Source organism: Macaca fascicularis, chromosome 18 (assembly GCF_037993035.2).
Source record: "Macaca fascicularis isolate 582-1 chromosome 18, T2T-MFA8v1.1".
NCBI classification, from domain to species: domain Eukaryota; kingdom Metazoa; phylum Chordata; class Mammalia; order Primates; family Cercopithecidae; genus Macaca; species Macaca fascicularis.
This window is the reverse complement of record NC_088392.1, coordinates 1,051,213-1,073,468: the sequence shown is the minus strand read 5'-3', so window position 1 is coordinate 1,073,468 and position 22,256 is coordinate 1,051,213. Positions and strand designations below refer to the sequence as shown.

Below are 22,256 nucleotides of genomic sequence, written 5' to 3'. Positions count from 1 at the left end.
GAAAGGGCCCAACAGCACCTGACGCGGCTCCCCGGCCAGAGGGAAGAACTGGAGCTTTAACAAGTGTGATAATCCAGTAACCACCAAACGTCCACTTCCCGCGTTCAGAATGACTCAGAAACATGCACTCACCACTGCAAGATGCTAGGGAACCAACTTTGAAAACTGGTAAAGAGAGAGACCTGCATTTCCTTTATAAATTATACCTGTGGACAGCTGAACAATGGGTACCAGCCCGTTTCTCTGCAGAGGGGCTCCAGCTAACAGACCACAGTCACACTTTGCCGGGCGTGGTGGCTCATGCCTGTAATCCCAGCACTTTGGGAGGCCGAGGCGGGCAGATCACCTGAGGTTGGGAGTTCGAGACCAGCCTGACCAACATGGAGAAACCCTGTCTCTACTAAAAAAAATACAAAATTAGCCGGGCATGGTGGTGCATGCCTGTAATCCCAGCTACTTGGGAGGCTGAGGCAGGAGAATCGCTTGAGCTGAGGAAGTGGAGGTTGCTGTGAGCTGAGATCGCGCCATTGCACTCCAGCCTGGGCAACAAGAGTGAAACTCCGTCTCCAAAAAAAAAAAAAAAAAAAACAGACCACAAACATCCTGCAGCTCACGGCCTCAACATGAGCCCCCCAGTGGCCGCCGACCGCACACACCTCCTGTGGAACGATGCAGCCATCCTGCAAAACACAAGAACCAAACCTGGATCTGATCGGGCCTCTGGGTCCACTGTTTTTTTTAAATGCTCTTTCACAGAAAAAGTCAAGGACAGAACACCTTTTCCTTGTCTACACTCCAAGGACATAAAGACAGGAGGAAACACCAGGAGTGCCATCTCCACTGTGGGGCTTCCCAAAACTCAGCCTGCAGGAGCAGTCAGCAATCTCGTTAAGATGCCGCTAATACAGACCACGGGCAAAGTCGAGAGGAGTTAAGGGAGAACCTACAGATTTTTAAACAACAAAAACGTATATACTGCCAGGCACAAGGGCTCACACCTGTAACTTCAATGCTTTGGGAAGCTGAGGTGGGAGGATCGCTTGGCTAGAGCCCAGGAATTCAAGGCAATAATGAGCTCTGATACCACCACTGCACTCCAGCCTGGGCAACATAGTGAGACCGTGTCTCAAAAAAAAAAAAAAAAAAAGAAAAACCTGCAGGAAGGAGACCTGAATGCAACTGTGGGTCCCACCACCCTCAGGGCTGTATATCACCCCACCTACTTGGTAAACACTTGAAATTCTCCATAATGCAAAGTGGAAGCTGAAAAGAAATAACCCAGGACACGAGAGACAGGTGTGCACTCACTCCCAACCGCAGTCAGCCATGGCCTGGCCAAGAGGCTCAGCTCTGCCCAGGGCACCGGCCCTGCCTTCCTCAGGCTGGGCACTCAGGGCCCTGTGGGTCATCTCCCTCCAGTGATGAGGGAGACGGGAGATGAGGGAGATGACGGAGTGACCAGGCCCCAACCCTGACTCACAACAAAAAAGGGCGTGGGAAAACGTCTCAGTGGAATGAGGGTTTCTTTTTAAAGTCTGGTCACAATTTTGAAATTTATGCCAATTTTGTGAAAGGAGACTGTAGAAGAAAAAAAGGAAGAGACTTGGAGGCATGCCACGGCGTTCAAAGTAGTCACCTCTGGAAGGTGGGGTGGAAGGTGGTTTTTTGTTTTGTTTTGTTTTTTAAGATGGAGTCTCGCCCTGTGGTCCAGGCTGCAGTGCAATGGCCCAATCTTGGCTCACTGCAACCTTCACCTCCTGGGTTCAAGTGATTCTCCCACCTCAGCCTTCTGAGTAGCTGGGATTACTGGCATGCGTCACCACGCCCAGCTAATTTTTTGTATCTTTAGTAGAGACAGGGTTTCACCATGTTGGCCAGGCTGGTCTCGAACTCCTGACCTCGTGATCTGCCCACCTTGGCCTCCCAAAGTGCTGGGATTACAGGCATGAGCCACCGTGCCCGGCCAGAAGTTGTTTTACTTTATATCTGTCTTCCCCAAATGTCTACCATGAGCATGCACTGTTGTTTATAATCAGACAACAAATACTGCATTTAATTGTTTAAGTAATCTACTCTTTCTCAATACCATTTATGTTTCTTTTATATTAACTTTCACACTGAATTTGTGACCTTCAAAACTTAAAATCCCTATAAAAGATAGCTGGAAAACATTTACACTTTTATTTCCTTAGGTCATCTGACTATCCACGAGCACAGTGAAATGTAGTGATTCAAATGTTTCCTCATAAGTTATTTTCACGTCCTCATCAGTCTGCCAAGAATTGTGCCTCCCAAGGCCCATGGTCCCCCTTGGCATGTCCTCACCCTTAGGGTGAGGCTCAAGAATGTGCTTGGCAAAAGCAGTAATTGACAAATGGGATCTAATTAAACTAAAGAGCTTCTGCATAGCAAAAGAAACTATCAACAGAGCAAACAGACAACCTACAGATGGGAGAAAATTTTTGCAAACTACGCATCTGACAAAGGTCTAATATCCAGCAACTATAAAGAACTTAAGTTTACAAGAAAAACACGAATAACCCATTAAAAAGTGGGCAAAGGACATGAACACTTTTCAAAAGAAGACATACATGTGGCTAAAAAGCATATGAAAAAAAGCTCAACGTCACTGATCGTTAGAGAAATACAAATCAAAACCACAATGAGATGCCATCTCACACCAGTCAGAATGGCTGTTAATAAAAAGTCAAAAAAAATAACAGATGCTGGTGAGGTTGTGAAGAAAAAGGAACAGTATATACTGTTGGTGGGAGTGTAGATCAGTTCGACCATTGCAGAAGACGGTGTGGTGATTCCTCAAAGACCAGAAATACCATTCAACCCAACAATCCCGTTACTGGGTATAAACCCCAGGAATATAAATCATTCTATTATAGACACACGCACATGTATGTTCACTGCAGCACCATTCACACTAGCAAAGACTTGGAATTAACCTAAATGCCCATCAATGAAAATCATCTAGACTTTCTTCTGGATGAAGAAAACGTGGTACATGTACACCACGGAATACTACGCAGCCACAAAAAAGAACAAGATCACGTCCTTTAGAGGAACATGGATGGAGCTGCAGGTCATCATCCTTAGCAAACTAACACGGGAACAGAAAACCAAATGCCGCACGTTCTCACATGTAAGTGGGAGCTAAATGATGAGGACACATGGACACGTAGAGGGGAACAGCAGCCACTAGGGCCTGTCGGAGCATGGAGAGCAGGAGGAGGGAGAGGACCAGGAAAAATAACCAATGGGTACTAGGCTTAATACCTGGGTGATGAAATCATCTGTACACTGGCCGGGTGCGGTGGCTCACGCCTGTAACGCCAGCATTTTGGGAGGCCAGGGTGGGTGGATCCCACTTGAGGTCAGGAGTTCAGGAGTTAGGGAAATAATATGTACACCAAACCCCCGTGACAAGCAATTTACCTATATAAGAAACCTGCACATGTACCCCTGAACTTAAAAGCTTGAAGAAAAAAAAAAGAAAAAAAAGAGGCCGGGCGCGGTGGCTCAAGCCTGTAATCCCAGCACTTTGGGAGGCCGAGATGGGCGGATCACGAGGTCAGGAGATCGAGACCATGCTGGCTAACACGGTGAAACCCCGTCTCTACTAAAAAATACAAAAAATTAGCCGGGCGAGGTGGCGGGCAACTGTAGTCCCAGCTACTCGGGAGGCTGAGGCAGGAGAATGGCGTGAACCCAGGAGGCGGAGCTTGTAGTGAGCTGAGATCCGGCCACTGCACTCCAGCCTGGGCGACAGCGAAACTCCGTCTCAAAAAAAAAAAAAAAAAAGAAAGAAAAACAGAACATGTTCAGAGCCAACAACCTTCCCTTCGAGGTGACGCTGCTGACAGGAAGACGAGGCTGGCCACCGTGCCTGGCACGGGGCCGTGCTGCAGGAGCTACAGATCGGGTGGCCAGAAGCCAGAGCTTTCAGTCTGAACTTCAGCGATGTTCCTGCCTTGCCCTTGCCTCTCCTGGCAGATGAGAGGACATGAGCTCACACCTTTCATCAAGGCGCCCTGTAGGAACAGGTCTGGGCCTGTCCACCAAGGGGACATGGACGTGCATAAACTCAAACTGGACTCCAATATTAAGAGTGCTGCAGATGTAAATCTCAAGAATTCTTAACCACACACAGCTACACCCCAGGACACAGAGTTCAGGAGTGGACTTCCCACCTGAAGTCATTTGGGGCCCAGGAGTCATGCAGCTTGGTTCTCAGTCCTCCCCAAGGGGAGGGCAGGCACGGGGCACCCAGGCTGACCCCAGGAGCCCCGCCCTCATCCCCTCACAGCAGCCCTGGACTGCTTCCCAAATACTCCAGGCCTTGAGGAAAGGGTGCCCCAGCTTCCTATCGCCTCTGTAACAAGGTACCACAAAAGTGGCAGCCACAACGCAGGCTGATTATCTTAATTCTGGAGGCCAGAGGCCCAATGGTCTCCTAGACTAAAACCAAGGCTGTGTCTCCTACTCATTCAAGTATGGGCAGAACTCCGCTCCCTGTGGTTGGGGGCTCTGCTGCCTGTAAAGCGACGGCCGACCCACGGCAGAGAGCCGGGCCCTCAGCTCCAGCACCTGACCATCTCGTCTGCGGCCCTTGTCATGTCTGAGGACCCCTGGAATTAGGTGAGGCCACCAGATAATCCAGGACCAGCCCCCCTCAGAGTCTCTCCGCCATGTACAGTAGCACGTCATAGGTTCCCAGGATCAGGGCATGGATTTCTCTCGGGGCCATTATTCTGCCCACCCACGGAGGGTGTTTAAAATTCGGATTCCAGGCCTAGCTCTGGAAACAGGGACTCACGTTTTTAACTCATCCTGGGTAACCAGAAGAGAAGTACTCCTTTGGAAGAAGTGATACAGAATGCCAGGCATCCACCATCCCACTCCCTTCTTATCCAACGCTCCTCTGATGAGACGAGAGCGCACCTGCTGGTAAAATGAATGTGGGTGGGGAGCTTACGATGCCGCTTCTAGGGGTGTCCCAGTGTTCCAACATACATTCACATTAAACTCCACGCTGGCTGCACTGCCTAGACACTCACAACCTGCCGTCTCTGGGACCTCGTGTCAGGCCACCTTCAACAAGGTCACAAGGTCTGGCCTCATGTCCAGAGCCCGAGGGCAGCAGGAACATCCAGCAATGCATTGGGCATCTTAGGCACAAACTGTTCTCTCGGCTGGCTGGCCCTCCCACAGTGAGAACATTTCCTGTTCCAAGTTAAATACCGAGGTTCAAAGGGGCAGGGAACACGCCATGAGGAGCTCAGCTCCAGAGAAGGACCAAAGCCTTGCAGAGAGCAAGACCGAGTCACCTAAACCGAAATGTAAAACCACAGTTCCTCACCTCGCGGGGAATCCGGCCGGTTCTTAAAAGCCTGCTTCCCGCCGGGCGCGGTGGCTCAAGCCTATAATCCCAGCACTTTGGGAGGCCGAGGCGGGCAGATCACGAGGTCAGGAGATCGAGACCATCCTGGCTAACACGGTGAAACCCCGTCTCTACTAAAAATACAAAAAATTAGCCGGACATGGTGGCGGGCACCTGTAGTCCCAGCTACTCGGGAGGCTGAGGCAGGAGAATGGCGTGAACCCGGGAGGCGGAGCTTGCAGTGGGCCAAGATCACGCCACTCACTCCAGCCTGGGCAATAGAGCAAAGACTCCATCTCAAAAAAAAAAAAAAAAAAAAAAAAAGCCTGCTTTCTAGGCAAGATCTGTGGTATCGTCAGCACCATCTCTGGTGTAATTTCAAACCCAAATCACAATAGGAGGGAACAGAGCAGAGACTCAGAGGAGAGGAGAACAGTGGGAATGGGAAGAAAGAACAGAACAAAAAAAAGACACTGGTGCTCATCTCGTGGCCACAATGACACTACCTGGCCCAGGTCACGCTGGCGGGAGGCTGGTCGGGTTTCTACAGAGGCTGAAAGCAGCACACATTTCACCTCAGTCTAGAAACAGGAGCAGACAAAAAGGGAGAGGTGGGATCCCCTCCAACAGGAAGAACCGCGATCGGGAATAGAAACAGGGACACAACTCCCCGGCAAGATCTCAAATCCACAGAAGCCCCAAACTAAACAAACTCTGAGGGAAACACTTTTCTCCAAGAGACAGCTGAGATCAACCTCTCTCAAAGCCAAAGGGAGCGCCATCTTCGACTGAGAAATTAGAAGAAAAACAAAAGGAAGGATTTAACCCTCCTGCACACAAGAAGCCTGCCAGCCTGCATGTGCAAAGAGGGTTCAGACTGAACAAACTGTGCAAAAGGCAAACACTGGAAGAAGTCTTTTCTATTTTCTAAGCCACCAAAGGTTAAGGAGTCATGTGTGCTAAGCATGTGCTAAGCATGTGCTAAGCATGTAATTGGTCGTGCCCGGCTGTCAACTCGGCAGTGTGCGTACCCTGCCCGTGTGCTCCGGATAAAGGGGTTGCCTGACCCTCTGGGTCTGTTTAACAAGGTCTGTGAGAAAGGCCCTGGCTAAGGTAGCCCGTGAGTCACAGCCAAACTGAAAAGGTGAGTTTTGTGTACAGGCCACGCACACAGAGACAAAATGCCTGACCCGGCACCGTCTGACCTGATGCAGCCAGGCACAGACGAGCACTTCTTGTTCGGACACACAAACCGTCTGGGATGGCGCTCCAAGAACTGTGAAGCTGTTAAGGCCTCACCCAACTTCCAGTGAAGAAATCATTACCTTGAATTGTTTCGAGTTATAAACTGTTTAACTAAAGTCATTTAACACACTGAAAACACTATCAGTTGAAGATAACAGCACCACTTGGCGAAATGAAAGCTGCCTGGATCAGGACAGATTAGAGTGGCTTTTGTTTCACCAGAGTCACCTTTGCCCTGATTCCCTGGGACTTTATTCCAAAGCGCCAGCCACCAACCTGCAAAGGAGCGGCGCCTGGCGTTGAGCTCGTTGGCCACACGGACCTCGGTGCACAGTTTCAGCATCAGCAGCATGGTCAGGATCATGATGGCGCTCTGCCACAGCAGTGGGGACTCAAAGCGCCTTCCAAACCTGTGGTAGAGACGCTGTGTCAGGAGAGGGCCCACCCATGCCACCTCTCCCAGTCCCGAACTCGCAGCGGGAGACCCATGTCAGGAGGGAGGCCCACCCACGCTGCCCCTCCCAGTCCTGAACCTGCAGCAGGAGAGACCCTGTGTCAGGCCCACCCACGCCACCTCTCCCTGTCCCGAACCTGCAGCGGGAGACACCTGGGTCAGGAGGGAGGCCCACCCACGCTGCCTCTCCTGGTCCCGAACCTGCAGCAGGAAAGACCTGGGTCAGGAGGGAGGCCCACCCACGCTGCCTCTCCTGGTCCCGAACCTGCAGCAGGAAAGACCCTGTGTCAGGAGGCAGACCCATCCATGCTGCCTCTCCCAGTCCCGAACCTGCAGCGGGACAGACCCGGGTCAGGAGGGAGGCCCATCCACTCTACCTCTCCCAGGCCCCAAGCGGCATCCCGGGGAAGGAGCCTGGTTGGTGAACACCAGAGTGACCAGGCAACCGCTGCCCATCTCCCAGACTCCAGGTGGGGTGGGGCTCCAGTGAGGGGCCATAAGACCCACACACAGCCTGACTCGGGACCCCTCAGCACATCTGGCCCTCCCCAGAACCAGTGGCCCAGGCACTGGTACCCGGGTCTGGTGGTCCTGAGTCCCCCTCCCACAGCTCAGCTCAGGTGCCCCAGGCCCTCCCTACAGCCTCCGGGCTGCCACCAGGCAAGAAGCCCAGTTTCTAGCTCACAGCAGCCCTGCTTCCTGCCTGTGGAAGGCTGGGTCAGTGTGCAGAGCAGCAGCTGGGCCAGACACGGAATTTCCACATGCACACACACTCCCACAGGAGAGAAGAAGGCAGCCAAGGGTCTGTACCGCCCCCGCCCCCAGGCCTCCCTGGCCCCGTGCTCCCCTAGCTGCAGGCTCCCAGGCCACCTTGCTGACTTTTGACCAGGGTTGAGCATCTCATCAGCTCAGCCATGAGCCTCTGCAGGGCAGAACCACAGGCCAATGACTGGCAGGCCCTATGGTCTCCCCATCTCCCAGAGTCACCACAGAGCTGGGACACGGGCCTGCAGAGCCACCATCTCCAAGGCTGGGCTGTGTGTGGCACGTACTCATGGAAAGACCCAGCCCTGACCCTCCCTGACTGTCCCAGGGCGGGAATCTCAATCAGCCTGCAGTTTGGACTGAAGGGAATTTTAATACTTGAATTGGCCGCCACCATGTCAAAGTCAGGAGATCCTACATAACAGCCTAATTTCCCAACTTCTGAAAAACTGGAAGACTCAGCAACAACCACCACAGCCCCCACCTCTCTCTAGCTCTCACGCAGCTGGGCAGCCCTCTTAACATCCCCTTACCAACACAAAGCAGAAGGGGGAACCCCAGAGCCCCTTTAGCACCCCCTTATTAACACACAACAGGAGTAGGGGGAACCCCGCAGCCCCCTTAGCAGGTGAACCAGCCCAGCAGGTGAGAAGGTGCCACTTGCAGGTGAGGCTCCCACAGCAACCTGGAAAAAGCCACAGACGTTCTCCTGGGAGGACAGGGAGCCAGGATGCAGTCCTCAGAGGGTGGCCATGCTGCTTCCCTCTGTGCTGGCTCCAGAGACCAAGGCCCTTCCCTGTCTCCTGGGAGCTCCTCAGCAGAGGGAGAGGCTGCCTGAGGTCACAGAGACTCGGGGAGCAGAGGGAAGGGTAGAGAAAACAGCAGCCCAGGTCCAGGGTGGACAGGGGGCCAGGCGGGCAGGCAGACAAGCTGTACCTCCAGGTCAGCAGGGGCCACCACGGTCCCCCTGCCTCACTGGATGCTTCCCTAGGAAGCCTCCAAGAAACGCACAAGGCGAGACAAAGACGCAAAGGGAGGAAGGGAGGGGGTGGGCCGGGGACAGAGGATGGCCAGCGGGAACGAGGCAGCTTGAAAGGGGGTTTTCTGGGCCTGAGGCACAGGTCGGTGGAGCAGGGACGCTGTATGAGCAGGAGTGCAGGGCGCATGGGCACTCTGCCCACAGGCTGGCTCCAGCCCCCACGCCGGCCCCCTCCAGGCCTTGGCCTCTGCACTGTTACGGTATATCATACAGCACAGATCGCAACCCCCAAGGCTGGAGGATACAGCCAAGCTCACAGTCACTTCCAGGGCCGTTCTGCACTGGCTACCAAGCGGCCTGGGTGCCGGTCAACTCACCCACAGCGACCTGAGGCTGAGGAGGTGACACTGGGCAGGCATCTAAAATAGGCCAGTGCCCTGGGACACATGGAGGCTGCTGCGCACCACGTTCACCTCCAGCAATGAGGCTGCACGTGAGCCATTTTGGCCACTCTGCATGAAAGGCCACCTGCGTTTTTTAAATGTTCAACAGATGCAATGAATGAACAGACAGACAGAGGAGGAGGCGAGCGAATCAAGGTTTGAGCTTCCCCATAATCCATACATCAAAAATCAAATCTAGAGGAACTCGATATGCACAGTAAAGAATAAGGACTTTTAAAACCAAGTGAGAGGGTACCCGGAGGTGAACAGTGAACTAATAGGGTGAAGACAAAGAAAAACACAAAATTTCAAAAAGCACAGTGTTCCACAGAAGGAACAAAAACAAAACGAAACAAAATCCAGCAGCATTAGTAATTTTAAAAGCTAATTAAAATAGATGCCACATTTACTTCTCAACTTAACTTTTTCTTCCCTTAGTGATAACAGTCCATGCTGGCCACGAACTCAGGAGAGCACTTTTCCTCTCCCGCCCGAGGGCATAGCTCCCGCGCCTCTTCTCACGGCAGGTGCCAGGCAGCCCACCTGTGTGGTGCAGGAGCCTGCTCCTCGGGAGGCACCAAGATACCTCGTCTAAGGTGGGCTCTGCAGGTGACCATGCCCAGGTGCCCACCCACAGGAAGAGACAGTATAGAGGGTGCACCATAACTGACCAAGCCCACAGAAAAACTTCTCTATGTTCCAAAATCTCACAGAAAAACTCAAGCAGGGCCAGGCACGGTGGCTCACACCTGTAATCCCAGCACTTTGGGAGGCTGAGGCAGGTGGATCATGAGGTCAGGAGTTCAAGACCAGCCTGGTCAATATGGTGAAACCCCGTCTCTACTAAAAATACAAAAATTAGCCAGGCGTGGCAGCCGGTACCTGTAATCCCAGCTACTCGGGAGGCTGAGGCAGGGAACTGCTTGAACCCAGGAGGCAGCGTTTGCAGTGAGCCAAGATCGTGCCAGAGGCAGAGGTTGCAGTGAGCCGAGATTGTGCCACTGCACTCCAGCCTGGGCAACAGGGCGAGACTCTGGTCTTAAAAAAAAAAAAAAAAAAAAATCCAGCAAAAGAGCAGCTTTGTAGCTTTGTGTCTTCTCATCATATCACCCTCAGTAACAAAATGTTATGACCTCTCTGATACAATGTTTTCATTCCTCCATCTCAGAGTGCTCCAGCCTGGGTCCTACTGTGGATGGAGCTGAGGCTCCCAGGGCCCTGCAGCCCAGTGTGGCCTGATCCCCGCCTGGCCTCTCCGCTTTTCCTCCATGTACTCACAGCCAGCAAACACCAGCTATGAGGCATCATTTAGCCCTTCTCCTGGCTGCTGGCACCAACCTGCCAAACCCTGCACACTGGCATTACGCAGAGTGTCATCTGCTGAATGCTGGTTTCACAAAATGGTAGTAACGACTATAACAAACAAAAACATAAGTGACCTATGTTTCAGAATCCCTGCGTTTGTACTGTTAAAGCAGCCCCTGCAGGACTGCAGAGCCCCATATGCCATGTACCCCAAATCCCCAATGGGGGGCTGCCCAGAGGGACTGGAGCTCTGAGGACCATGCCCCAGCACCTTTGGAAGCGTGAAGATTCTAACTCCACCCCTGTGCTGGAGGACCCCAGCCTCTTCTCACAGGACCCCGGCCCCTTCTCACCAGAGCCTGGCCCCTTCTCACTGGACCCCCAGACCCTTCTCATCAGAGCCTGCCCTAGCCCCACCTCTGTTCTCCCCCAGGCCCCTTCTCACCAGAGCCCGGCCCAGCCCCACCTCTGCTCTCTCCACCCCCCACCCCGTCCCCCTCTCACCGGAGCCCAGCCCAGCCCCACCTCTGCTCTCCCCACCCCCCACCCCGTCCCCCTCTCACCGGAGCATGGCCCAGCCCCACCTCTGCTTTCCCGCCCCCACTACTCCCATCCCAAACACTGAGTGTGCGTGCGCATGTGTGGAGCTGGGGTTGTGTGTGATGCATCCCGCGTGTCACTTCCGCTAAAGCACAAACCCTCTGCCCTACAAACCATGAAATCAAAGAGGCTGTGAACCTACAAAGCCTGGAGAGGGGAAGCCAGGAGTGGGGGTCACAAGAGGCTCCCAAGAGAGAAACAGAAGGGATCATTATCCCCCTCTGCACAGCAGGACCTGGGGACCGGGTGGGCACAGAGGATGTGCCTGTGTGGAGTGCAGAGAAGGCACATTCTCAGGCTGGAGGGACGCCCAGCAGGGACCAGCACCCTCTGCTCTCCCCGCTTTCATCCCACCATCTTCTGGAACACGCTGGGGCCCTGTGTGTGCACTCGGTGGTCACACAAGCCATGCATGACCAGGACAGCCCCACCGTCTTCTGGAACACGCTGGGGCCCTGTGTGTGCACTCGGTGGTCACACAAGCCATGCATGACCACGACAGCCCCACCGTCTTCTGGAACACGCTGGGGCCCTGTGTGTGCACTCGGTGGTCACACAAGCCATGCATGACCACGACAGCCCAGGATATTGATTCTATGAAGAGACCCATGGACAAAGTTCAGAATTCCCTGGAAGGCTGCCCTGTGCTCCACCAAGAGCTCAAGTGTCTCTCGAAGGCCTGTAAGCAAGAACTCCCACCTCAGCTTCAAACCTCTACGTCAAGTGCCAGTTAGGTCATGAGGCAGCGACAAGATGGCACCAGGAAACTGGGTTAATCTCTGACTTTTCCAAACCAGATACTGAGATGGACATTAGATAGATTCTTTTCTTTCTTTTTTTTGAGACAGGGTCTCTCTCTTTGGTCAGACTGGAGTACAGCTCATGGCAGCCTCGAATTCCTGGGCTTAAGTGATCCTCCTGTCACAGCCTCCCAAGTAGCTAGGACTACAGGTAATGCCACCACACCTAAGCTAATGTTGCAAATGTTTTGTAGAGATGGGGTCTTGCTATGTTGCGCTGGCTGGTCTTGAACTCCTGGCCTCAAGTGATCCTCCCACCCTGACCTCTGAAAGTGCTGGAATTACAGGAGTGGGCCACCGTGCCCAACCTAATTTATTTTCTTTTAGCAACTTGGGACTATGAGCATACCGGGGGTGTGGGGGATCCTCTAAGTAGAACTTTTTTCCCATATGGTTATCCACCCTCAGGCAATTTTCCTCCATTATTTTGGAGAAAATTTATTCTATAACCCTAAACGTTATTCTATAACCCTAAAATTTATTCTATAACCCTAAAAATGCTCCTTCACCACATACACATGTGAGCTGGGGCTGTAGCAGGTGGCCTGCCAACCAGCATCTCCCCAACTCCCACAACGTGCACTCAAAATATTCAACAGCATTAGACAATTAGAAACCTACTTCCCAGTCAACCTTATGTTCACTGAGGCCACTGCGGCACCGCCAGCCACTGTCTCCACAGCAGGCGATGGGAAAGAATGAAGCAGTCTCCAAAATGAGCCCCCTGACCCTCCCTCAGATGCAGCCCGGCCCAGAGACAAACCTTGAGACACGACTCGGACCCAAAATCCCCCTCCGAGATCGCTGCAGGGGACAAACCTCCCTGCCTCAGAGACAACTCTGGGGAAGAGGCAGCCAACCCACTCGCTCACCTAAAAATCCCCGGCAAAGGCAAAACTAACACCCAGGGACACGTGGACCAACGGCTGCCCACGGCCAGGGCTGGGATGAAGGCTGTGGAGCAGGGAGCACCCCAGTTCATGAACACAGGGGACACCCCAGCATCAGAACTCATCAAATGGACACGAAAGGGGTGCATTTCATGGAATGCAAATCACACCTCAACAAGGTTGACTTAAAAACAGGCAGGCCAGGCTTGGTGGCTCACGCTTGTAATCCCAACACTTTGGGAGGTCAAGGTGGGTGGATCACGAGGTCAAGAGATCGAGACCATCCTGGTCAACATGGTGACCATCGTATCTACTAAAAATACAAAAATTACCTGGGTACAGCAGCGGGAGCCTGTAGTCCCAGCTACTCAGGAGGCTGAGGCAGGAGAATCACTTGAACTCAGGAGGCAGAGATTGCAGTGAGCCGAGACTGTACCACTGCACTCCAGCCTGACAACAGAGTGTGAGACTCTGTCTCAAAAAAAAAAAAAAAAAAAACTAACAGGCAAAGAAGCAGGTACGTGATTACTCAGTGACCAGAGTCAGAAGCAGAGTTCTTGACACCAGCTGCCTAGACTCCTTCTCTCCACCCCTCCACCAGGCCCTCTTCATGGGAAGAGCCGCAGACACCTTCCAATCTGCATGGACAGAGAGGCTGGGATCACCCGGCAGAAAGAAAAATTCCAGACGTTTTTGGCCTTAGAATGCAGCTGTGAGACCTCTTCATTTTCTCCAAAAACTCATTCTCCCAATTATGTCTGGCTTCAACAACTGTTAAAATTAATTTCAATTTCCTCAGCCTAACGCAAATACAAAGAGGAAGTTGGCCTGAGAGGAACAAGACAGTCTCCGGAGAGCGTGACTTCCTATTTAAATAAGGCAGGCCAGGCGCCGTGGCTCAGCCTGTAATCCCAGCACTTTCAGAGGCCCAGTGGGGAGGAATGCTTGAGGCCAGGAGTTCGAGACCAGCCTGGGCAACATAGTGAAACCCCCCGTCTCTACAAAAAATACAAAAAAACAATTAGCTAGGTGTGGTGGTACACCTGTGGTCCCAGCTACTTGGGAGGCTGAGGTGGGAGGATCACCCAAGCCCAGGAACGTGGAGGCTGCAGTAAGCTGTCATCACATCATGCACTTCAGCCTGGACCACAGAGCAAGACCCTTTCTCAAAACAATAAAGAAAAACGACACAACATGAGAAAGGTGGGCAGGAACGGCTCCTCTCTACGGGCAGGCCTAGACCATTGCCCAGCAGAGAGGTCCCTGCTAAGCACCCGTGCGGGGCATTATGCGAGAAGGCAGATCTGGAGATTTTCTCTGAGATTCTATTCTCCAATCCCACCGTTTTTCTGTAAAAAATAATCTCACCCTAAGAAGTGACTCGCCTGCAGCCACGTACCCCATCGACGGCAGAGCAGGACGCTGGCCCAGCCAGGAGGTGTGGAACCTGCTGCTCCCCCGGACTCAACCAGAAACTCCAAAGGAGAAACCCTCTTCTCCGAGCGCAGCCCAGGAAAGCAAACCCCCAACTTACCAGAAGAGTATCCGCAAAATGTTGGCTACCAGCAGCACCAGGCACACGTAGGTGGAGAACCCGTCGGCGTTCTGCGTCCTGCGGATGTCCCGGTACTGCGGGACGTAGGGCACCACCCCTCCGAAGACCATGGCCGCGGCCGCGCCCCAGGACACCAACTGGTGCAGTGGCACCAGAAGCCAGTCCAGGCCCTCGGCCTCCATCGCAGCGCCCGCCTGGCCGAGGCTGTCACCAGCTCCGCGCCCCGCGGGCCACCGGCCGCCTGCTCATCGCCGCTCCGCGCGCTCCTGCGGCCTCGGAGCCTGCGGGGAGCGGGGAGCGGCTGGAGTCCCGCCAGGGAGGGTGGGCCGGCGCGCAAGGACCCGACCCGACCCGACCCGCGCCGGCCGCAGGACCCGAGGCAGAGCGTGGGCGACCGGGGCGCGGGGGTGTCTGGGGGTCCCGACACGCACCCGGCGGGGGCTGGGGAGGGTTCCCAGGGTCGGGGTCGAGGACGGGCGCAGCCCCTGGTGTCACCGCCCGGGTGCGTTTAGCCGGCGGGAGTCCACGCGTGTCCCGGGATGGGGTCGGGGGAGGGGGCGCAGGCCCAGGATGGGGCGCACGGCTCGTGGGAGGGGGCGCAGGCCCAGGATGGGGCGCACGGCTCGTGGGAGGGGGTGCCGGGCCGGTGACCCACAGGACCAAGCCGAGGGACTGGGGGCAGCGGCCAACTGCCCTGGCCCCGCGTCCTCGGCCGCCCTAGGCCGCCCCGCCAGGACCCCGCGCCGCCCCCGCGTTCCTTACCTGCGCCCCTAGCCCAGCGCCCCGCGCCCCGCGTCCCCGCGCCGCTTAACCGCGCGCGTCTCAGCGTCCGTCCGCTCCGGCGCCGGGAAACCCCGCCCCGCGGCGTCACAATGCCGGGCCCCGCCCACGCCGGAGCTGTTGGGCGGCGCCGCCGGGTCCTAGAGCGCGCGGGGTAGGGTTGGCCCAGGCGGGGCCGGGAGCCGGGGCTGTCGGGGCGGCGGGGGACCGTGGCTTCTCCCGCGCGGTCGGGAAATACCAGCCGGGCGGGGCCGGTCCCTCAGGCCTGGCGCCCACATGAACCCGTCTCCAGCGTGAACCAGTCTCCAGCCGTCCCGGCGCGCGGCCATCCTAGCGGAGGGTGTGGTTCTGGAGGGCGGGGGCGGCAGGGTCCGGACGTTCCCATCGTGCGTGTCCTGAACGCGGGCGCCCGGGAAAGAGTCTCGTCCAGCTCCGTCCTGACCCAGGAGACCCGGGCACCCGGCGGGAGTTTGCAGCGCCCGGGGGCGGCCAGGGTCTCGGGAAACGTAGCGCCCCGCGCGGATCTCCGCTCCAATGCAAGCGCCCCGCGAGCAGATGCTTCGGGGCCGTCACCGGGGGACCGGCTGGACGCGCGGCCGTCACCGTGGCCGTTGTCATCATCGTGGTTGTGGCCATGGTCGCTGTCGCTGAAGACACGCGGGGCGACCTCCCCCCATCCCCGTGCAGTTCTCAGGGCTGAACCGTTGGGCGCCTATTTGCAGAAAAGGCAGCTCCTGAGCCTCAAGACAGACTCCGAGGCCAGGCGTGTGTGGAGCCTGGGCCCTGCTGCCGGCCTCGCAGGCCGAGCCCACTCGGAGCCCCGCACCCACCCGCAGGGAGCTGCCCTCGCCCGGGACCCTCTTGGCCCGCGCGGGTGAGGACTGAAGGGCGAGGGGCGCGTGGATGAGGGGGCGCGGGTGAGGGGTGAGGGCGCGCGGGTGAGGGGTGAGGGGTGGGGGGTGAGGGTTGAGGGGTGCGAGGGTGAGGGGTGAGGGCGCGCGGGTGAGGGGTGAGGGGGCGCGGGTGAGGGGTGAGGGGTGGGGGGTGAGGGTTGAGGGCGCGCGGGTGAGGGGTGAGGGGTGGGGGGTGAGGGTTGAGGGGCGCGCGGGTGAGGGGTGGGGGCGCGCGGGTGAGGGGTGAGGGCGCGCGGGTCAGGGGTGAGGGCGCGCGGGTCAGGGGTGAGGGGGCGCGGGTCAGGGGTGAGGGCGCGTGGGTGAGGGGTGGGGGGTGAGGGGTGAGGGGCGTACGGGTGAGGGGTGAGGGCGCGCGGGTGAGGGGTGAGGGCGCGCGGGTGAGGGGTGAGGGGGCGCGGGTGAGGGGTGAGGGCGCGCGGGTGAGGGGTGAGGGGGCGCGGGTCAGGGGTGAGGGCGCGCGGGTGAGGGGTGGGGGGTGAGGGGTGAGGGGCGTACGGGTGAGGGGTGAGGGGTGAGGGGAGCGAGGGTGAGGGGTGAGGGGCGCACGGGTGAGGGGTGGGGGGTGAGGGGTGAGGGGCGCACGGGTGAGGGGTGGGGGGTGAGGGGAGCGAGGGTGAGGGGTGAGGGGCGCACGGGTGAGGGGTGCGCGGGTGAGGGGTGGGGGGTGAGGGGTGAGGGGCGCGCGGGTGAGGGGTGAGGGCGCGCGGGTGAGGGGTGGGGGGTGAGGGGAGCGAGGGTGAGGGGTGAGGGGCGCACGGGTGAGGGGTGCGCGGGTGAGGGGTGAGGGCGCGCGGGTGAGGGGTGGGGGGGCGCGGGTGAGGGGTGAGGGGGCGCGGGTCAGGGGTGAGGGCGCGCGGGTGAGGGGTGGGGGGTGAGGGGTGAGGGGTGCGAGGGTGAGGGGTGAGGGGCGCACGGGTGAGGGGTGCGCGGGTGAGGGGTGGGGGGTGAGGGGTGAGGGGCGCGCGGGTGAGGGGTGAGGGGCGAACGAGTGACGGGTGGGTGGGTGTAGGGTGAGGGACGCGTGGATGAGGACCGCGAGGGTGTGAGGCGAGGGGTGCACGGGTAAGGGACAAGGTTGAGGGGTCCACGCTCAGGGTTGCTTCCCCTCCACCAGCGGCCTCTTCTCCACGAGCCTGGCTCTCTGCCCCCTGCCTGGCTGGTTTTGTGGGGGATCATAAGGACAGTTACCACCTAACTAGGAGCAAGTCTCCGACAATCGACAATCGAAACAGGCTGCTCCCTCCTTGCGCCCCCAGGCTGGCGTTGGGACTTCTTTAGAGCCAGCCCTTCGGAGCCCCAGCACCAGGAAGGTAGAGGGTAGTAAAAGGCACAGCAGGAAGCCTGGGAGAGAAAAGCAGCTGCTCCTGCTCAGCCGCGCCCTTACCCGAGCCTTGGGGCCTTTGGGATCTTCCGTCCTCTCTGCCCTGGAGGTTGGAGTAAGCTCCGGGCTTCCTTGACCCTCACTGGAGCACTGGGGTCCCAGACGCTGGCCTCGGTTATCCTAAATCCAGAGGCTGTGGAAGCATGGGGCAAATTGTGCAGCCTGGGGCCTGGAGCTGCATCTGTCAGGGCCTCCAGGAGCCTGGCTCAGTGGACAAAATCTGGCATGCTTGGACCTCACTCCACAGGCCTCACCCCTCAGAGGCACCCTGAAAGGTGAGTTGATGACCGCAGAGTGAGTTTGTACCTTTTCGAGCACCACCTGTCTGGAGTCCACCCCAGTCTACATCAGCCAATCACAGCTCATTGCAGGTACTGCGCTTGTCACATAGCTTCCTACAAACAAGAGAAGCCCACCAAGCCATGCACAGCTGGAAAATGGCCCTTATAAAGCCATGAAGTCCTAATCCAGGCAACCTGTAAATATTACCTTGTATGGGAAAACAGTATTTTTTTTTTTTGGATGTCATTAAAGATCTTGAGATAGAGAGATTGTCCTGGATTATCCGAGTGGGTCCTAAACACTGTGGCTCACACCTGTAATCCCAGCACTTTGGGAGCCTGAGTTGGGTAAATCTCTTGAACCCAGGAGTTCGATACCAGCCTGAGCAACATGGCAAGACCTCATCTCTACAAAAGATAGAAAAATTATCTGGGCATGGTGGTGTGCACCTGTAGTCCCAGCTATTCCTGAGGTGGAAGGATTGCTTGAGCCCAGGAGGTTGAGGCTGCAGTGAGCCAGGATCGCACCACTGCACTCTAACCTAGGTGACAAAATGAGACCCTATCTCAAAAATAATTAAATAAATACAACAGAGACAGGGTCTCTGTGTTGGCCAGGCTGGTCTTGAACTCCTGGCCTCAAGCGACCCTCCTGCCTTGGCCTCTCAAAGTGCTGGGATGACAGGCATGAGCCAGCATGCCTGGCCACGTGCATCTTTGTAAGAGGGAGGCAGAAGGAAATGTGGTGCCACACAGAAGAGAGGGCCATGGGAAGATGGAGCAGAGATGAAGATGGGGCCCTGAAAGTGGACGTGATGCAATCACAAGCCAAGTAACGCCGGAGCCACCAGAGGCGCCAGAAACAAGGAACAGATTCTCTCCAGGAGCCATGCGAGGGAGCCTGGACCTGCCAATGCCTTGATATCAGCCCATTAAAAGTGATTTTGGACTTCTGGCTTCCAGAGCTGTGAAGGAATAAACTTCCGCTGTTGTAAAAGCCACTTAGCTTGTGGTCATTTGTTGCAGGAGCCAATGAGAGACTGACAAGATCAGAGCTGTGCCTCATGCTTTCCAGGCTCAGCTCATGAGAAACAGTCACTGGGTTGGCCCCATGCAGAGGAGGGTGTCACGTAGGAGCATGAATACCTCAGGGAACCACCTAAGCAGTTGCCTAACACATGGTGCTTATAAAAGGAAAAGCAAGCAAAGCAACCTTGTCTGAGAGCTGGGACATCAGAGGAAGACTGGAGCCCCTGTGTCTCACTCAGCCATTTATTTTTATTTCATTTATTTATTTAATAGAGACAGGGTCTCACTATGTTGGCCAGGTTGGTCTTTGAACTCCTGATTTCAAATCATCCTCTCACCTAGGCCTCCCAAAGTGCTGGAATTACAGGAGTGAGCCACCGTGCCGGTCGCGCACCCCATTTTTTTAAGGAAACCTGTACAGAAGGTGGATTGGAAGTCACGCTTTAGGAGCCTGGCTCTGAAGTTCCACAACTTCAACTGGTGTCATGTGACGTGCTTGGCAGTCACCACTCCCATGCTTACAGCAAAGAATAGCAGGGCGCGTGGCAAACCAGCAGCCTTTCATGGGCCCATCAGAGAACTGAGGCTCCCAGACAAACTGGCACCCTGCTCTGAAGAGACAGGCACATCCAGGGAGACACAGCACCTGAGAGCTGCTCACCCAAAGCAGAAACTCCTGGATAGACTGGCTTTAGCGGAAAGATTAGACAACGTGCAAGACTAGATAGGTAATGTCAGCAGAGAGATGGAAACAATAATAATCAAAAAAACATGCTAGAAGTCAAAAACACACTAATAGAAATAAAGAATGCTCATTAATTGACTAGATAGAATAAAGGAAAGAATCAGTGAATATGAAGATAAATCAACAGAAGCTTCCCAAACTGAAATGCAAGGAGAAAAGGGGATGGAAAAAAAAAATCAACTGATCTAGTTTGAGCGTGTGTCCCCACCAATCTCATGTTGAGTTATAATCATCAGTTCTGGAGGTGGGGCTTGGCAGGGGGTGTTTGCATCATGGGGGCGGGTCCCTCATGAATGGCTTGTGCCATCCCTTCAGTCTCTTGGTGATGAGTAAGCTCTCACTCTGAGTTCATGTGAGAACTGTTTTTTGTTTTTGTTTTTGTTTTGAGATGGAGTCTCGTTCTATTACCCCAACTGGAGTGCAGTGGTATAGTCTCATCTTACTGCAACCTCCGCCTCCTGGGTTTAAGTGATTCTTGTGCCTCAGTCTCCCAAGTAGCTGGGATTACAGGCGTGCGCCACTATGCCCAGCTAATTTATTGTATTTTTAGTAGAGATGGGGTTTCACCATGTTGACCAGGCTGGTCTCAAACTCCTTACCTCATGATCCACCCACCTCGGCCTCCCAAAGTGCTGCAATTATAGGCATGAGCCACCGTGCCCACCCTGTTTTTTTTTCAAGTGTGTGGCACCTACCCACCCCCCACTCTCTCTCTTGCTCCTGCTTTCACCCTGTGAAATGCCTGCTCCCACTTTGCCTTCCGCCATGAGTAAAAGTTCCCTGATGCCTCCAAGAAGCTGAGCAGTTGCTGGTGCCATGCTGGTATGGCCTGCAAGAACTGTGAGCCAATCAAATCTCTTTATAAATTATTCTGTCTCAGGTATTTCTTTATAGCAATGCAAGAACAGCCTAATACACCAACAGAAGACACCATCCAAGAACAACATCAAAGGATATGACTGGCACAATGGGAGAATCAGAAGGAGGAAAGAGAAGAAGGGGCAGGAGAAATGGTGGAATGGTGTGAATGTCCCCAAATTAATGACAGACACCAAACCATACATCCGGGAAACATACAGAACATCCATCAGAACAAATAACGAAAAACATAAAGCGAAACAAAAACAAAAACCACACCTAGGCTTGTCACATTCAAACTGAATAAACCTGCCTGACTGAACCCCCATCCACCAGCCACAGCTACACCTCTGACTAGACAAGAGACAGATTTCAGTAACTCTCCTGGTAAGAGACCACTGACCATGGCTGGTCCTGGCTGGTTTACAAAGTCTGTGCACCAAGTGCCTTTGGGTCTTAGAAAGACCTTTTGATGTATAGGGCCTAACTATAATACATTTAAATGTTACATCTCCACCACAAAGTGAACATGTGTTATATGATACATACGGCAGAACTGCCTTCATGAATATTCATAGCTCCTCCTGTAACCTGTTGAATAAGTATGTTTAGCCAACCCAGTCAGCATAAAACTCCTGCCCCATCCTCTCCTCTGAAGGGCCTGTGTCTGGTCTTGTGGGATGTCCACCTTGCAAGTTGTTTAAGAAATAGTCTCCTTTTCTAAATGCAGTGTTGTGTGATTTTTTAAGTTAACAAGAGGAATATGAATAAAAATGACAGTAGACTTCTTGTTAGAAATCATGCAGATAAGAAAAGGGTGGGGTGAAATCTTTAAAGTGTTGCAATTGAAAAAACAAAAAATCTGCCCACCTAGAATTCTATATAGCAAAAGTATCCTTAAGGTGCAGGAAAAATAAATACTTTCTCAGAAAAACAAAAACTGAAGGAATGTATTGCCAGTAGACCTGCCCTGTGAGAAATGTTAGAGAAGAGACAAGGAAGATGATACAGGTCAGAAGCTTAGATCTACATCAGGAAAGGAAAAGCATCAGAGGCAGAATAAATGAGAATTAATGTCTCTTGTTTTCCTTATTATTATTATTATTTTTTTTTTTTGAGACAGAGTTTTGCTCTTGTTGCCCAGGCTGGAGTGCAATGGCGCGATCTCGGCTCACTGCAACCTCCGCCTCCCGGGTTCAAGCAATTCTGCCTCAGCTTCCTGAGTAGCTGGGATTACAAGCACTTGCCACCACACCCAGCTTATTTTTTGTATTTTTAGTAGAGACGGGATTTTGTTGACCAGGCTGCTCTCGAACTCCTGACCTCAGGTAATCCACCCGTCTCAGTCTCCCAGAGTGCTGGGATTACAGGCGTGAACCACCTCGTTATTCTTAATTGATCTAAAGACAACCGTTTAAAGTCATAAAGTAACAATGTACTGGGTGATTACAGCTTGTGGACGTGAATGACAGCAATGCCACAAAGGACAGTGGGAGGAGCCAGGACTTTTCTGGTGTAAAATACCTCCATTGTGCTGCCCTCCCTACCACGGGTGTAAAGCTATATCCCACAGCTTAAGCCACTTGGTCACACACTGAAACCTCTGGGCAGCCTTAAAACCACAAATGGTGAAGTGCCCAGGCCCACCCGCAGAGCACTGATAAAGGGGACTGTGCCAGTCAGGGAGGCCTTTTAAGCCTTCCCCAGAAGTTCTGATGTGTAGCCATATTTGAGAGCCACTATTTTAAAATTCACACACCCACAAAAGCTACACAGTACAGGAGGTCCTCATTACCCACAATCATGACTTCTTGGAAAGACCATTTACTCAAACAGGACC

General features: G+C 54.6%; 1 protein-coding gene and 1 long non-coding RNA gene across 15 annotated transcripts in view; one reads left to right on the top strand and one right to left on the bottom strand.

Moving 5' to 3' along the window:
- SLC66A2 (solute carrier family 66 member 2) overlaps positions 1-15,263 on the bottom strand; it is a 62,529-nt gene extending 47,266 nt beyond the window's left edge. For 6 of the 14 annotated variants that reach the window (XM_074022316.1, XM_074022315.1, XM_005586361.4 and 3 more), the window contains exons 1-3: positions 15,191-15,263; positions 14,408-14,709; positions 6,914-7,047 (exon numbers count right to left, since the gene is read on the bottom strand). In XM_074022316.1, the coding sequence (XP_073878417.1) occupies positions 6,914-7,047; positions 14,408-14,610 (337 nt within the window). In that variant the 5' untranslated portion in view covers positions 14,611-14,709; positions 15,191-15,263. Of the gene's footprint in view, positions 1-6,913; positions 7,048-7,228; positions 7,357-14,407; positions 14,710-15,190 lie in introns of those variants that run through there. The other 8 variants (XM_074022318.1, XM_074022320.1, XM_074022317.1 and 5 more) reach the window with 5 other exon arrangements.
- Positions 15,264-15,605: 342 nt separating this feature from the next.
- LOC123570081 (uncharacterized) lies at positions 15,606-19,650 on the top strand. Its single transcript, XR_010582742.2, has 2 exons — positions 15,606-16,082; positions 17,237-19,650. It is a non-coding gene; the product is annotated as an uncharacterized lncRNA (long non-coding RNA).
- The last annotated feature ends 2,606 nt before the right edge of the window (positions 19,651-22,256 follow it).